The following is a 14,698-nucleotide window of genomic DNA, read 5'->3' on the forward strand; positions in this document are numbered from 1 at the left end:
TTTGGGGTTTGTCCCAAATTTGGAGGGGGGTGTCCCACAATTGAGGGGGGGTCTCCCTTCTGGGAAGGTGCCACATTTGGGGTGCCCTGTTTGGGTGGCGCTACTTGTGGGGGGTCCCAGGTGTGTCCCGACCTTTGCCACCCGTGCCATGTGTGTGCCACCCGTGCCATGTGTGTGCCACCCATGCCATGTGTGCCACCCATGCCCGTGCCATGTGTGTGCCACCACCCTGTGTCACAGCATGTGCCACCCGTGCCATGTGTGCCGCCACCCTGTGTCACAGCATGTGCCCTCCTGGTGCCACGTGTGTCCCCCGGTCCCCGTGGCACCGGCAGGGACAGCGACACGCCAGGGGCCAGCCGGGGGACAGGACCATGGACAGGGCCAAGGACGGGGACAGGGCCGGTCCAGGGACAAAGCAGGGACAGGGGACAGGACCATGGACAGGGACAGGGCCAGCCCAGGGATAGGGACAGGACCAGGGACGGGAGCAGGGACAGGGACAGGGACAGGGACAAGCCAGGCTGCGATGCTCCAAGACTTTATTCACCCCTGGACACAGGACCCCTGGCCCGTGGGGTCCCCGTGACACTGTGGGGTCCCCCGGGACACTGTGGGATCCCTGTGGCACTGTGGGGTCCCCCGGGACGCTGGGGACTCCCTGCAGTGCTGGGGGTCCCCCCATCCCCACTCGGGGGCACAGGGGGACCCGGCCCTGCAAGCTCCTCAGTGCCAGGGAGGGTTTGGGGGCCCCCACACCATTGGGGGGGCTTTGGGTCCCTGCATTCCCCCTCTCTGGGGAGGCCGGGGAGGTCCCCGCAGCCTCGTGGTGCCCCGGGACCTTTGGGGGGCCCCTACACCCCCATTTCTGTGGGCCCTGGGGATCCCCCTCCCCTGAGGTGCCCCGGGGGGATTTGGGGGCTCCCTGCACCCCCAGTTCCAGGAGGTTTCCGAGGTCTCCGCAGCCCCTTTGCTCGGGGGGGTTTGGGGTGCCCCATTGTGGGTGCCCCATTGCAGGGTGCCCGTCAGCAGCGCCAGTGTCGGGGGTTTGGGGGTGCCCCATTGGGGGGTGCCCCATTGGGGGGTTCCCGTCAGCAGCGCCGGTGTCGGGGGGCCGGGGGGGTCCCCGCAGGCTCCGGGCGGGGGGCGCCGGCCCGGGGGGACCCCTCCTCAGGGCAGCCTCCTCTGGGCACTGGGGGGACGAGGGGGGGATCACAGGGGGGAAGGGAACCCCCAAACCCCAGATCCTGGCTGGGAGACTGGGGGCGCCCCCTCCCCCTGCCCATCAGGGAGGGGACAAAGGGGGGGTAAAGGGGACCCCCAGTGCCCCCCATCCCGGGAGGAGCTGGTACTTACAGGGCAGAACCGTGAAGCTGCAGGGGAGGGGAAGGTCAGGGGGGTTAGGGGGGCACAGGGACCCCCACACCCCAAACCCCTCCCCGACACTGGGGTAACTGGGGGTGTCCCAGAGCCACTGCTGGGGCAACTGGGGCCCTACAGGTGGGATCTGAAGTGGTGCCTTCCTCAGCCCCCCAGAACCTCCCCTGCCCCCCAAGATCCCCCCATCTCCTGTACCCCTCACAGCCCCCAAAGCCCCACAAAACTCCCTCGAAACCTCCTCAGCTCCCCAAAAACTCCCCTGCCCCCCAAGATCCCTCCATCTCCTGTACCCCTCACAGCCCCCAAAGCCCCCAAAACCCTCCCCAAACCCCCTCAGCCCCCCAATCTCCCTCCAACCACGTTCAGTCACCCAAAATCTGCCCCAAATCCCCCAGTTCTCCCAAGCCCCTCCAGCCCCCCCCAAACCCTCCCCAGCCCCCCAAACCCCCCAATCCCCCCGCAGCGCCCCCAAACCCCCCCAGCCCCGTCCCCACTCACGAGTGCAGCCCGTGCACGCCCCCCTCGACCTGCGCCGCCACCGTCCTGCGCTCGAACTTGAGCTCCCCCGCGAACATCATGGACCTGGGGGGCACGGGGGGCTCGGTGGGCGGCCGGGACCCCCCCAGCGCCCCCAAACCCCCCATCCCGCACTGACCGGAGCGCCGAGAGGCTGCGGGCGCCCAGGTCCTGGCAGCCGTGCTGCAGCCCGGCCAGCAGGTACGGCACGAACTTGTGGATGGAGCCCTTGTCCTGCACCGAGCCCGACACGCCCTGCGCCACCTTCACCGCGTCCCCCTCGCTGCGGGACACACACACACACACACACAGGGGCTGGGGGGCGGCCGGGGGCGGCTCCATGCCCCCCCCGGCCCCCCGGGTACCTGAAGTAGCGTTTCTGGCTGCCCGGGCCCTGCTCCATGGCGTCCAGCGAGCCCATGCCCCGGTACTGCTTCAGCCGCACGCCCTCCGAGTAGAAGAACTCGCCCGGCGCCTCCGTGGTGGCCGCCAGCAGTGACCCCATCATCACTGGGGGGGGGACACCCCGTCAGGGACCCCCCTCCCGGCGGGGTGGGGGCTGAGACCCCCCCAGGATGGGCCGGGGGCTGCGGGGCCATCGCCAGGCTGGGCCGGAATGGGGGATCCCCTCGGGGGCACCAGGCTGGGCTGGGGGCCATGAGACCCCCTCTGGGTGCCCCGTCTCATGCCCCCCGTGCCCCCCATGGGCCCTGCTCACCCGTGGAGGCTCCCAGCGCCAGCGCCTTCACGGCGTGCCCGGGGCTGCGGATGCCACCATCGGCGATGACGGGGACACCAAAGCGCCGCGCGTACTCGGCCACGCGGTACACGGCCGTGGCCTGGGCACGGCCACACGCCAGCACTGCTGGGGACAGGGACACCGTGAGGGACAGGGACAGGGACAGGGCACGGCCACACGCCAGCACTGCTGGGGACAGGGACACCGTGAGGGACAGGGACAGGGACAGGGCACGGCCACACACCAGCACTGCTGGGGACAGGGACACCGTGAGGGACAGGGACAGGGCAGGGCCACACGCCAGCACTGCTGGGGACAGGGACACCGTGAGGGACAGGGACAGGGCACGGCCACACACCAGCACTGCTGGGGACAGGGACACCGTGAGGGACAGGGACAGGGCAGGGCCACACGCCAGCACTGCTGGGGACAGGGACACCGTGAGGGACAGGGACAGGGACAGGGCCTGGGCACGGCCACACGCCAGCACTGCTGGGGACAGGGACACCGTGAGGGACAGGGACAGGGACGGGGCCTGGGCACGGCCACACGCCAGCACTGCTGGGGACAGGGACACCGTGAGGGACAGGGACAGGGACAGGGCACGGCCACACACCAGCACTGCTGGGGACAGGGACACCGTGAGGGACAGGGACAGGGACAGGGCACGGCCACACACCAGCACTGCTGGGGACAGGGACACTGTGAGGGACAGGGACAGGGACAGGGCACGGCCACACGCCAGCACTGCTGGGGACAGGGACAGGGACATGTCAGGGACATGGCTGTGGGCACGGCCACACTGCCATGGGGACAGGGACACTGTGAGGAACACAGCTGTGGCCTGGGCATGGCTACAGACCAGCACTGCTGGGGACAGGGACACTGTCACAGGGACAGGGGGACAGTGGGTACAGGGCCACCCCGAAGGGCACACTGGGACACTGCAGGGTGGGCTCAGGTGTCACCCACCTTCCTGGGTGATGCAGATGGAGCCGCTGCCCATCCCCACCCGCAGCGCGTCCACCCCGGCATCGATCAGGTTCTTGGCTTGGGCCGCCGTCACCACTGCGGGGACACCCCAAAATGGCACCCCAACCCTGCCCAGGGCACCCTGAAGCCCACCTCAGCACTGCAGGGGTGCACCCCAAACACAGTACCCCAAAACAGCAGCCCAAAAGTGGCACTGCAAATCCATCCCCACCCTCCCCAAATCCTGCCCCATTATGATGGGGGGCACCTCAAAAATAGCCCCCAAAATGGCACCCAAATCCCACCTCACCACTGCAGGGGACACCCCAAATCTGCCCCCCATTTCCCCTCTGCTCTCTTTTGGGGTCACCCCTGCTCCTCAGTGACCCCCCTGGCTGCAGCCCGGGCCATTCCTGTGCCCCCCTGCCCCATTTGGGGTCTCACCATTCCTGTGCCTCCCCTGCCCCGTTTGGGGTCTCACCATTCCTGTGCCTCCCCTGCCCCGTTTGGGGTCTCACCATTCCCGTGCCCCCCTGCCCCGTTTGGGGTCTCACCATTCCTGTGCCTCCCCTGCCCCGTTTGGGGTCTCACCATTCCTGTGCCTCCCCTGCCCCATTTGGGGTCTCACCATTCCTGTGCCCCCCCTGCCCCATTTGGGGTCTCACCATTCCCGTGCCCCCCTGCCCCATTTGGGGTCTCACCATTCCTGTGCCTCCCCTGCCCCGTTTGGGGTCTCACCATTCCCGTGCCCCCCTGCCCCGTTTGGGGTCTCACCGTTGCCCCCCCTGCCCCGTTTGGGGTCTCACCATTCCTGTGCCCCCCTGCCCCATTTGGGGTCTCACCGTTCCCGTGCCCCCCTGCCCCGTTTGGGGTCTCACCGTTGCCCCCCACCACCTGCAGCTCGGGGTACTTGGCCTTGATGTAGCGGATCATGCTCAGCTGGTACCGGGAGTTCCCCTGCGACGAGTCCTGGGGATTGGGGGGCAGGTTTTGGGGTGCGATGGGGCAGGTTTTGGGGTGTGCAGGGCAGGTTTTGGGGTGTGCAGGGCAGGTTTTTGGGTGCCACAGGGGCAGGTTTTCGGGTGTGGGTGAGAGCAGAGAGTTGGGGTTCAATGAGTAGGGGGTACCCCCCAGGCCCCTCCTTTTTTGGGGCACCTCCCACCCGGCACAAGCAGCTCCACCCCTATCCCCAGACCCCATCCCCTCCCTTTTGGGGTCCCACAGATTTTGGGGTGTCCCCATGTCCCTAACCTCCTATTTTTAGGGTCACCCCCCACACCAGCGGCTCCATCCCTCCATCTCTTTCTCCTCCCTTCCATCCCTGCACGCTTTTTGGGGTCCCCCATTTCTGGGGATCCCCGTTTCTGGGGTTTCCCATTCTCGGGGTCCCCCACAGCAGCCCCCTGACGTCACCCCCGCCCCCGCACCAGCAGCTCCATCCTCCCCCATTCCTCCATCCTCATCCCCCGTTTTTGGCATGCTCCCCCTTTTTCATCCCCCCCATTTTGGGCTCTCACATTTTTTGGGGTGCCTTCAGCCCCCCATTTTCGGGGACCCCTCCACACCCACCGGCAGCCCGAGCCCCGTGCCCTTCCTCCCCCTCATCCCCCGTGCTCAGAGTCCCGGGTTTTGGGGTGCCCCGGGTTTTGGGGTGCCCCGGGTTTTGGGGTCCCGCACCAGCACCACGAGGTCGGCGCCCGCCTGCACGAGCAGGTCCAGCCGGTATTTGTCGTCCTCGCGGGTGCCGATGGCCGCCCCGACCCGCAGCTGCTTCCGCCCGTCCTTGGAGGCCGCCGGGTGCTCGCGGTTCTTCTTCAGGTCCGTGCGCGCCATCAGCGCCACCAGCTCGTCACGGCTGTTGACGATCGGCAGCTTCCCTGCGGGGACAGCGCGGGGACGGTCACCCCGAGCCGGGGACAGCGCGGGGACAGCGCGGGGACAGAGTGGGGACAGAGTGGGGACAGCGCGGGGACAGCGCGGGGACAGCGCGGGGACAGAGTGGGGACAGCATGGGGACAGTGCGGGGACAGAGTGGGGACAGAGTGGGGACAGCGCGGGGACAGAGTGGGGACAGAGTGGGGACAGTGCGGGGACAGCGCGGGGACAGCGCGGGGACAGAGTGGGGACAGCATGGGGACAGTGCGGGGACAGAGTGGGGACAGAGTGGGGACAGCGCGGGGACAGAGTGGGGACAGAGTGGGGACAGTGCGGGGACAGCATGGGGACAGTGCGGGGACAGAGTGGGGACAGAGTGGGGACAGAGTGGGGACAGTGCGGGGACAGAGTGGGGACAGTGCGGGGACGGTCACCCCGAACCCAGGACACTGCGGGGACAGGGAGCGCGGGAGGGACCCCAAGCGCGGGGCCGTGGTGGCCACGAGCTCGACACTGCTGGTCACTGCCAGCAGCTTCCCTGGGGACACGGGGGGGAATGTGGGGTCACCAGGGGGTGGAGGGCACTGGGGGGGCTGCAGGGACACGGGGACATGGAGGTGAGCCCAGGGACAGGGACACAGGACTGACCCCAGGGACATGGAGGTGAGCCCAGGGACAGGGACAGGCTGACCCCAGAGACGAGGAGGGGACCTGAAGGATGGGGCAGTGACAGCCACCAGGTCACCAGTGCTGGTCACCATCAGCAGCCCTGGGGACACAGTGGGGGACAATGTGAGGGGAACAGGGACAGGGGACATCCCCCATGGGCTGCCCAGGGTGGCACAGAGGTGACCCTGAGTGGAGGTGACACCTGGGAGGTGCTGTGGGGGTCCCTGTGGGGTGACAGGGGACTTGGGGGGTGACAGGTGACTCAGGGGGTGTGACAGGTGACTCAGGGGGTGTGACAGGGGACTCGGGGGGGGCAGGGGACTCAGGGGGTGACAGGTGCCCCCTGCACCTTTCTTGCTGCGCTGCAGGATCTCGTTGGCCTCTTTGAGGGTGACACCGGCTGGGGCCACCACCAGGTCCCTGCGCTTGGTCATCACCTGGGGACACAGGGACCCACGTGTCACTGCCATCAGCACAGGTGCTGGCACCAGCACTGTCTGGCACTGCCACCGTCACTGTCACCAGAGCTGGCACCGATCCTGGCAGCAGCACTGTCACCAGCACTGGCACTGTCACCTCCACTGCCACCAGCACTGTCACCATCACTGCCTGTCACTGTCACATGCACTGGCACTGTCACAGGCACCAGCCAGGCACGGCTACTATCACTGTCACCTGCACTGTGTGTCACCGTCACCTTCACTGTCACCTGCACTGGGGGACCCAGGGCCACTGCGGGCAGCCCCCGCCCTGCCACGGATCCACGGATCCCTGCCCCACTTCCATCCCTGCCCCACATCCATCCCTGCCCCACACTGCACATCCTCCATCCCTGCCCCACATCCATCCCTGCCCCACATCCCATCCTGCCCCACACTGCACATCCTCCATCCCGGCCCCACATCCCATCCTGCCCCACACTGCACATCCTCCATCCCTGCCTGCATCCCATCCTGCCCCACACTGCACATCCTCCACCCCTGCCCCACATCCATCCCTGCCCCACACTGCACAACCTCCATCCCTGCCCCACATCCCATCCTGCCCCACACTGCACATCCTCCATCCCTGCCTGCATCCCATCCTGCCCCACACTGCACATCCTCCATCCCTGCCCCACATCCATCCCTGCCCCACACTGCACATCCTCCATCCCTGCCTGCATCCCATCCTGCCCCACACTGCACATCCTCCACCCCTGCCCCACATCCCATCCTGCCCCACACTGCACATCCTCCACCCCTGCCCCACATCCATCCCTGCCCCACACTGCACATCCTCCATCCCTGCCCCACACTGCACATCCTCCATCCCTGCCCCACATCCATCCCTGCCCCACACTGCACATCCTCCATCCCTGCCTGCATCCCATCCTGCCCCACACTGCACATCCTCCATCCCTGCCCCACATCCATCCCTGCCCCACACTGCACATCCTCCATCCCTGCCCCACATCCATCCCTGCCCCACACTGCACATCCTCCATCCCTGCCCCACATCCATCCCTGCCCCACACTGCACATCCTCCATCCCTGCCCCACATCCATCCCTGCCCCACACTGCACATCCTCCAACCCACCCATCCCTACCCCACATCCCATCCTGACCCACATTACACATCTTCCAACTCTGCCCCGCATCCATCCCTGCCCCACATCCATCCCTTCATCCCTGCCCCACATCCCACCCCACCCCACGGGTCCCACCCCGCCCCTGTCCCGCTGTCCCCAGCGCACCTGGGCCAGGGGGGTGGCCCTGTCCCCCTCGCGCAGGAAGTCGATGTCGCGGGAGGTGACGATGCCCTCGAGCCGCCCCCCCAGGCGCCCCGAGTGGGTGACGGGGACCCCCGAGAAGCCGAGCCGGGCCTTGGCGTCCCACACGTCCCCCACGGTGTGCGCCGGGCTCATCACCAGCGGCTCCAGGATGAAACCCTGCTCGAACCGCTGCGGGCACAGGGACAGGGACAGAGTCACCCAGGGACAGGGACAGAGTCACCTGGGGCATGGGGACAGGGACAGAGTCACCCAGGGACACAGGACAGTGTCACCCAGGGACAGGGACAGTGTCACCCAGGGACAGGGACAGTGTCACCCAGGGGCACGGGGACAGGGACAGAGTCACCCAGGGACACGGGACAGTGTCACCCAGGGACACGGGGACATGGGACAGTGTCACCCAGGGACATGGGGACATGGGACAGAGTCACCCAGGGACACGGGACAGAGTCACCCAGGGACAGGGACAGAGTCACCCAGGGACACGGGGACATGGGACAGAGTCACCTGGGGCACGGGGACAGGGACAGAGTCACCCAGGGACACGGGACAGTGTCACCCAGGGGCATGGGGACAGGGACAGTGTCACCCAGGGACAGGGACAGTGTCACCTGGGGCACGGGGACAGTGTCACCCAGGGACACGGGGACAAGGGACAGTGTCACCCGGGGGCACAGGGACATGGGACAGTGTCACCCAGGGACACGGGGACAGAGTCACCTGGGGCATGGGGACAGGGACAGAGTCACCCAGGGACACAGGACAGTGTCACCCAGGAACAGGGACAGAGTCACCCAGGGGCACAGGGACAGGGACAGAGTCACCCAGGGACACGGGGACAGAGACAGTGTCACCCAGGGACACGGAGACATGGGACAGTGTCACCCAGGGACAGGGACAGTGTCACCTGGGGCACGGGGACAATGTCACCCAGGGACACGGGGACAAGGGACAGTGTCACCCAGGGGCACAGGGACATGGGACAGTGTCACCCAGGGACACGGGGACAAGGGACAGTGTCACCCAGGGACACGGGGACAGGGACAGAGTCACCCAGGGGCATGGGGACAAGGGACAGTGTCACCCAGGGACACGGGGACAGGGACAGAGTCACCCAGGGGCATGGGGACAAGGGACAGTGTCACCCAGGGACACGGGGACAGGGACAGAGTCACCCAGGGGCACAGGGACAGGGACAGTGTCACCCAGGGACATGGGGACAGGGACAGTGTCACCCAGGGACAGGGACAGAGTCACCTGGGGCACGGGGACAAGGGACAGTGTTACCCAGGGCACAGGGACAGTGTCACCCAGGGACATGGGGACACGGGACAGAGTCACCCAGGTACACGGGGATAAGGGACAGTGTCACCCAAGGGCACAGGGACAGGGACAATGTCACCCAGGGACATGGGGACAAGGGACAGAGTCACCCAGGGGCACGGGGACACGGGACAGAGTCACCCAGGGGCATGGGGACAGGGACAGTGTCACCCAGGGGGCTCAAGGACATGAGGGGACAGTGTCACCGGGGTCACAGGTGGCTCAGGGACACGAGGGGGCACAAGGACAGGGCACAGGGACACAGGGAGGGGACTCCCCCCGTGGAGGGGTGCTCCAGCCCAGCAGGTGGCCAGCCCGTCCCAGGGGACACCAGGGCCACCACAGTGTCCCCGGCTCACCTTGACCTTGCGCACCTCGCTGGCCTGGAACTCGGGGGTGCAGTTGTGGTGGATGATGCCGATGCCGCCGTTCAGCTGGGGGGCACGGGGGGCACGGGGGGCACGGGGGGCACGGGGGCCGTGGGTTCCTGGGCAGCCCCTGCAGCCGTGTCCCCCTCTGCCCTCGCACCCCTCGGGGACTGTGCCCCCCTCCCAGCTCCCCCCAGCGTGACAGAGCCCCCCCAGCCCTGACCCCCCGGGCCCCTCCACAAACCCTGGATGCCCCTCGGTGCCCCCAAGATGCCCCCACCCGTGTGGGTGCACCCACACCCCTGGGGACAGCCGTGTCCCCCTCGGTGACCATGTCCCCCCAGTGTCCCCCCTGCTCACAGCCATGGCGATGGCCATGTCCCCTCAGTGACAGTGTCCCCAATATCCCCCCTGCTCACAGCCATGGCGATGGCCATGTCCCCCTAGTGTCCCCAGCGTCCCCCCTGCTCACAGCCATGGCGATGGCCATGTCCCCCCAGTGTCCCCAGCGTCCCCCCTGCTCACAGCCATGGCGATGGCCATGTCCCCCCAGTGTCCCCAGCGTCCCCCCTGCTCACAGCCATGGCGATGGCCATGTCCCCTCAGTGACAGTGTCCCCCCTGTCCCCCCAGTGTCCCCCCTGCTCACAGCCATGGCGATGGCCATGTCCCCCCTGTCCCCCCAGTGTCCCCCCTGCTCACAGCCATGGCGATGGCCATGTCCCCCCAGTGTCCCCAGTGTCCCCCCTGCTCACAGCCATAGCGATGGCCATGTCCCCCTCGGTGACCGTGTCCATGGGGGATGACACCAGCGGTGTTTTCAGGGTGATAGTTCTAGTCAGCGCTGATGTCAGGTCCTGGGGAAGGGGAGCACCCCTAAAATCCTGAACCCTCCCTGAGAATGGGGGGACCCCGACTCGACCTGACCCTCCCTGCCCTCCCAGCGCCCCCAAAAGCACAGGGACCCTGCCCCCCCTCTGAGGGCTGGGGTTCCATGAGCCCCCACACCCCAAACCCCGCAGGGACCCCACGGGCATCCCCCAACCCCACTGGGGGGGCCCAGGAGGGGATGGGGGCACAGGGGTGTCACTGAGGGGATCCTGAGCCAGGGGGAGCCACCCCGGTGGGGAGAGCACGGGGGGGTCCCAGGGGGATCCTGGGGGGTCACTCACCACCTCGTCGGCCGTGAAGTCAATGTAGCCAGGGAGGATAAGGAAGTCACTGTGGAGGGACACAGGGCTGGGACCTCACTGGCCCCCCCCCAAAACTGACCCAGACCCACCAAGGGGGCACCTGAGGTCTGGGGAGACACTGAGGGAGGGGGGATGTGCGAGCTGGGGGGCTCAGGGGTTCCTGGGGGGGTCTGGAGACGTTACTGGGGTGCCTGGGGGTTGGCAGTGGGGGTGCAGGGGGGGTCGGGGGGTTCCTGGGGTGGGGCCTGGGAGTCCCTGGGGAGTCCCTGGGGGGTTCCTGGGGATCTTTGTGGGGATTCTCTGGGGCTGCCATGTGGGGGGAGAGTTGGGGTTTCCCTGGGGGGCTCTGGGGTGCCGGGGTGAGCTTGGGGAGGTCTGGAGGCGCCTGTGGGGGTCAGGTGGTGCCGAGGGGGGTCAGGGGGTTTTGGGGTCGGGGGTACCCGCACTTGTAGGTGAGGCCATCGGCGCAGGCAAAGAGCTGCTGGGCCGTGAGCCCATCCTCGGGCACGTAGCCGGCACCGCTGATCAGCTGCTGTGCCATGCTGGGGACGGGCGGAGGCTGGCACCGGCACCGGGACCCGCACACCGGGACCGGCACCGGCACCGGGACCCGCACACCGGGACCGGCACACCGGGACCCGCACACCGCGACCCCGCCCCGCCCAGGGCCATGCGGGGGGACGCTGCCATCGGGAACAGCCCCGGGGTCTCTCCGGGACCCCCGACCACACCAGGAGCCTCCCGGGACTGGGACAGATTTCCCCCCTCACCAGGGCTGGGACTCCCCTCGGATCCGCCCCCCCACACCGGGACAGGAACCCCCACCATGACTGGGACCCCCACCCACACCACGACCGTCCCCACCCCGGGCCGGGACCCCCGAACCGCACTGGGGCTGGCCGGGCCGGGCTGAGGGGGGTCCCGGTCTCGGGGGGATCACGGGGGATGCATGGGGGGAGTTCCTGAGGGGGGCACGGAGGGGTCACTCTTTAGAGGGGGTCCCAGAGTGGGGGTCCCGGGGGTCCTCGGGAGGTTCCCGTGGGGTCCCGTGGGGCTGTCCCGATCCCGTGGGGGTCCCGTCGGGCTGTCCCGTTCCCGTGTGCGTCCCGGGGGTCCCGTGGGGCTGTCCCGTTCCCGTACGGGTCCAGCGCGTTGCGCTCCCGCAGCGGCCCCGGCGCAGGGCGTGGCCATGGGTGTGGTCGGGGGCGTGGCCAGGGCCGGGACTGGCCGCCGCAGCCCCCCCCACCCTCCCAGCCTGCCCAGCGCCTCCAGCGCGCCGGGAGCGGCCCCAGCGCTCCCAGTGACTCCCCCAGCGCTCCCAGTAACCCCACCGGGCACCAGGGACCCCCCAGCGCTCCCAGTGACCCCACCGGGCACCAGGGTTCCTCCCAGCGCTCCCAGTGACTCCTCCCGCAGCCCGGGGACCCCCCCCAGCCCCCAGCGCTCCCAGTAGCCCCTCCCGCATGCCCCGGTAGCTCCCAGTACCCCCCCAGCTCCCACCCCGCCACTGCTGCCCCACATCCCCCGGTAACACCCCCAGTGTCCCCTCGCCGCTGCTCCCTCCCGCCCCAGTAACGCCCCAGTCCCTCCCAGTGCCCCCAGTACAGCCCTGCCCTCCCCCTGTGCCCCCCGTGTCCCCCGGTGCCGCTGCCCCGGTCCCGGGGTGCCCCCGGCGCGCCCCCGCAGCGCCCCGGTGGCTCCCAGTGCTCCCAGTAACCCCCAGTAACCCCAGTACCTGGGCTCCCCCTCGCCCATGGCGCTGAGCGCCGCCGGGGGCGGGGCCACGCGACCACGCCCCGCGACCACGCCCATCGGCCCCGCCCCCTGATCTCCGGGGACACCCCCGAGCCCCGGGATTGGGACACCCCCGCTCTGGGGATTGGGGCAATCCTGGGGGCGGCGCTGAGCGCCTCTCTCTGAGGGTACACCCCCTCTCTCTCTCTCTGAGGGTACACCCCTCTCTCTCTGAGGGTACACCCCCCTCTCTCTGAGGGTACACCCCTCTCTCTCTGAGGGTACACCCCCCTCTCTCTCTGAGGGTACACCCCTCTCTCTCTGAGGGTACACCCCTCTCTCTCTCTCTGAGGGTACACCCCTCTCTCTCTGAGGGTACACCCCCCTCTCTCTGAGGGTACACCCCTCTCTCTCTGAGGGTACACCCCTCTCTCTCTCTGAGGGTACACCCCTCTCTCTCTCTCTGAGGGTACACCCCCCTCTCTCTCTGAGGGTACACCCCTCTCTCTCTCTCTGAGGGTACACCCCTCTCTCTCTGAGGGTACACCCCCCTCTCTCTGAGGGTACACCCCCTCTCTCTCTGAGGGTACACCCCTCTCTCTCTGAGGGTACACCCCTCTCTCTCTCTGAGGGTACCCCCTCTCTCTGAGGGTACACCCCCCTCTCTCTGAGGGTACACCCCTCTCTCTGAGGGTACACCCCTCTCTCTCTGAGGGTACACCCCTCTCTCTCTGAGGGTACACCCCCCTCTCTCTCTGAGGGTACACCCCTCTCTCTCTCTGAGGGTACACCCCCTCTCTCTCTGAGGGTACACCCCTCTCTCTCTGAGGGTACACCCCCTCTCTCTCTGAGGGTACACCCCTCTCTCTCTGAGGGTACACCCCGCTTTGGGGGGAAATCCTTTACTTTGGGGGCTCTCGCTTTTGGGGGGGTGCATGTCTGTGGTGCGGGTGCGCCCCCCTCATTTGGGTCCCCCCCTTTTTGGGGTGCGCCCCTCTGTTTCCGGTACCCCCTCTTTTGGGTACGCTGCCTTTTTTGGGGAGCAATCCCCTGTTCAGGGCACCCACCGTGTTCTGGGTGCTCCCCGTTTTTGGGTGCCCCCCCTGATTTCGGGGTTCCGCCCCGTTGGGGGGACACTGCTCCGCTTTGGGCGTCCCTCGAGGTCCCCCTGCCCCGGGTGACTCTGGGGACAGCCCGTAACGAGCCCCGGGGGACGGGGCGGCAAAGCAGCCGCACCTGCGAGCACCTGTGAGCTCCTGTGAGCACCTGGGTGAGCACCTGTGATGGAGCAGCTCTGTGTGCCCTGTCGGCACCAGGGTGAGCTCCTGTGCTCCCCTGTGTGCCCATCTGAGTGCCCTGCCCTCACCTGGGATCCCCTGGCCGCACCTGCCCGCTCCCTTCCGCTCTCGCCCCCCTTGCCCGGGGCTCGGTGCCCCCCGAACTGGGTGCGGGGCCTGCACTGCGCCCCCCGCAGGCAGGGCCGGGCATGGCAGGGCAGGGGGGGCACTGCGCCCCCCCCGGCCAGGGCAGCGCTCCCCGCCCCCTCCAAGGTGACCCCCCCGTGTCCACGGGTGACCCCCCCAGCGCAGGGACCCACAGGGGGGCGAACAGAGCCCACCCGAGGCACGGACACGGCACGGACCCCCCCAGAATGAGCCCCTCACAATGACCCCCCCACAATGACCCCATACTGACCCCCCCACTGACCCCCCTAACACTGACCCACACTGAACCCCCCCACTGACCTCGCCCATATTGACCCACACGACCCCCCATTGACCCCCCCCCCACTGACCCACAACGACCCCCACTGACCCCCCCCACTGACCCACAATGACCCCCACACTGACTCCCCCACACTGACCCCCCCGTCACGGACCTTTCCCCCGGCTCCGACCCCCGGGACCCCGCGGCACTGCCCACCCATTCCGGCACTGCCCCCCGCTCCATCCCGGCACTGGCCCCCCCCCTCACGGCACCCACAGCCCCCCAGTCCCCCCGTGCCCCCCCTTACCTGCCCTCCCCCTGTCCCGCGGGGGTCACCTCGCCCTCCGGGGGCTCTGGGGGCGCTTCCATGGCGGGGGGGGTCCCGGGGGTCCCGTGGGTGCCGGGGGGGTCCGTGGGTGCCGCTGCCGGCGGGACCCGGTGCCGTGGG

The 14,698-nt window shown here is 68.4% G+C and overlaps 1 protein-coding gene across 2 annotated transcripts; it reads right to left on the minus strand.

Moving 5' to 3' along the window:
* Window positions 1–525: 525 nt before the first annotated feature.
* Window positions 526–12,636, minus strand: IMPDH1 (inosine monophosphate dehydrogenase 1). Of its 2 annotated transcripts, none has more exons than XM_066550197.1 (16): window positions 12,545–12,636; window positions 11,256–11,351; window positions 10,789–10,837; window positions 10,372–10,473; window positions 9,609–9,683; window positions 7,888–8,094; window positions 6,501–6,588; window positions 5,285–5,484; window positions 4,486–4,576; window positions 3,608–3,703; window positions 2,615–2,758; window positions 2,262–2,406; window positions 2,036–2,179; window positions 1,879–1,962; window positions 1,357–1,373; window positions 526–1,192 (listed from the first exon to the last, which is right to left on the minus strand). In XM_066550197.1, exons 1-16 carry the CDS (start codon window positions 12,619–12,621, stop codon window positions 1,092–1,094), a joined length of 1,716 nt encoding a protein of 571 aa, XP_066406294.1. In that variant the 5' UTR covers window positions 12,622–12,636; the 3' UTR covers window positions 526–1,091. The 2 variants fall into 2 exon arrangements, with proteins under 2 accessions (XP_066406294.1, XP_066406293.1); XM_066550196.1 differs by having other exon boundaries at window positions 11,250–11,351; window positions 12,545–12,584.
* Window positions 12,637–14,698: the final 2,062 nt, after the last annotated feature.

The sequence above is a fragment of the Molothrus aeneus genome, chromosome 5 (assembly GCF_037042795.1).
Source record: "Molothrus aeneus isolate 106 chromosome 5, BPBGC_Maene_1.0, whole genome shotgun sequence".
Lineage (NCBI taxonomy): Eukaryota > Metazoa > Chordata > Aves > Passeriformes > Icteridae > Molothrus > Molothrus aeneus.

Coding starts and splice junctions, on each gene's coding strand:
- IMPDH1 (XM_066550197.1), bottom strand. CDS start 12,621: ATGGGCGTGGTCGCGGGGCGTGGTCGCGTGGCCCCGCCCCCGGCGGCG. Junction 6,589..7,887: donor GGGCCACCCCCCTGGCCCAG/GTGCGCTGGGGA, acceptor CTGTGTCCCCAG/GTGATGACCAAGCGCAGGGA. Junction 3,704..4,485: donor GCAGGTGGTGGGGGGCAACG/GTGAGACCCCAA, acceptor GTGTCCCCGCAG/TGGTGACGGCGGCCCAAGCC.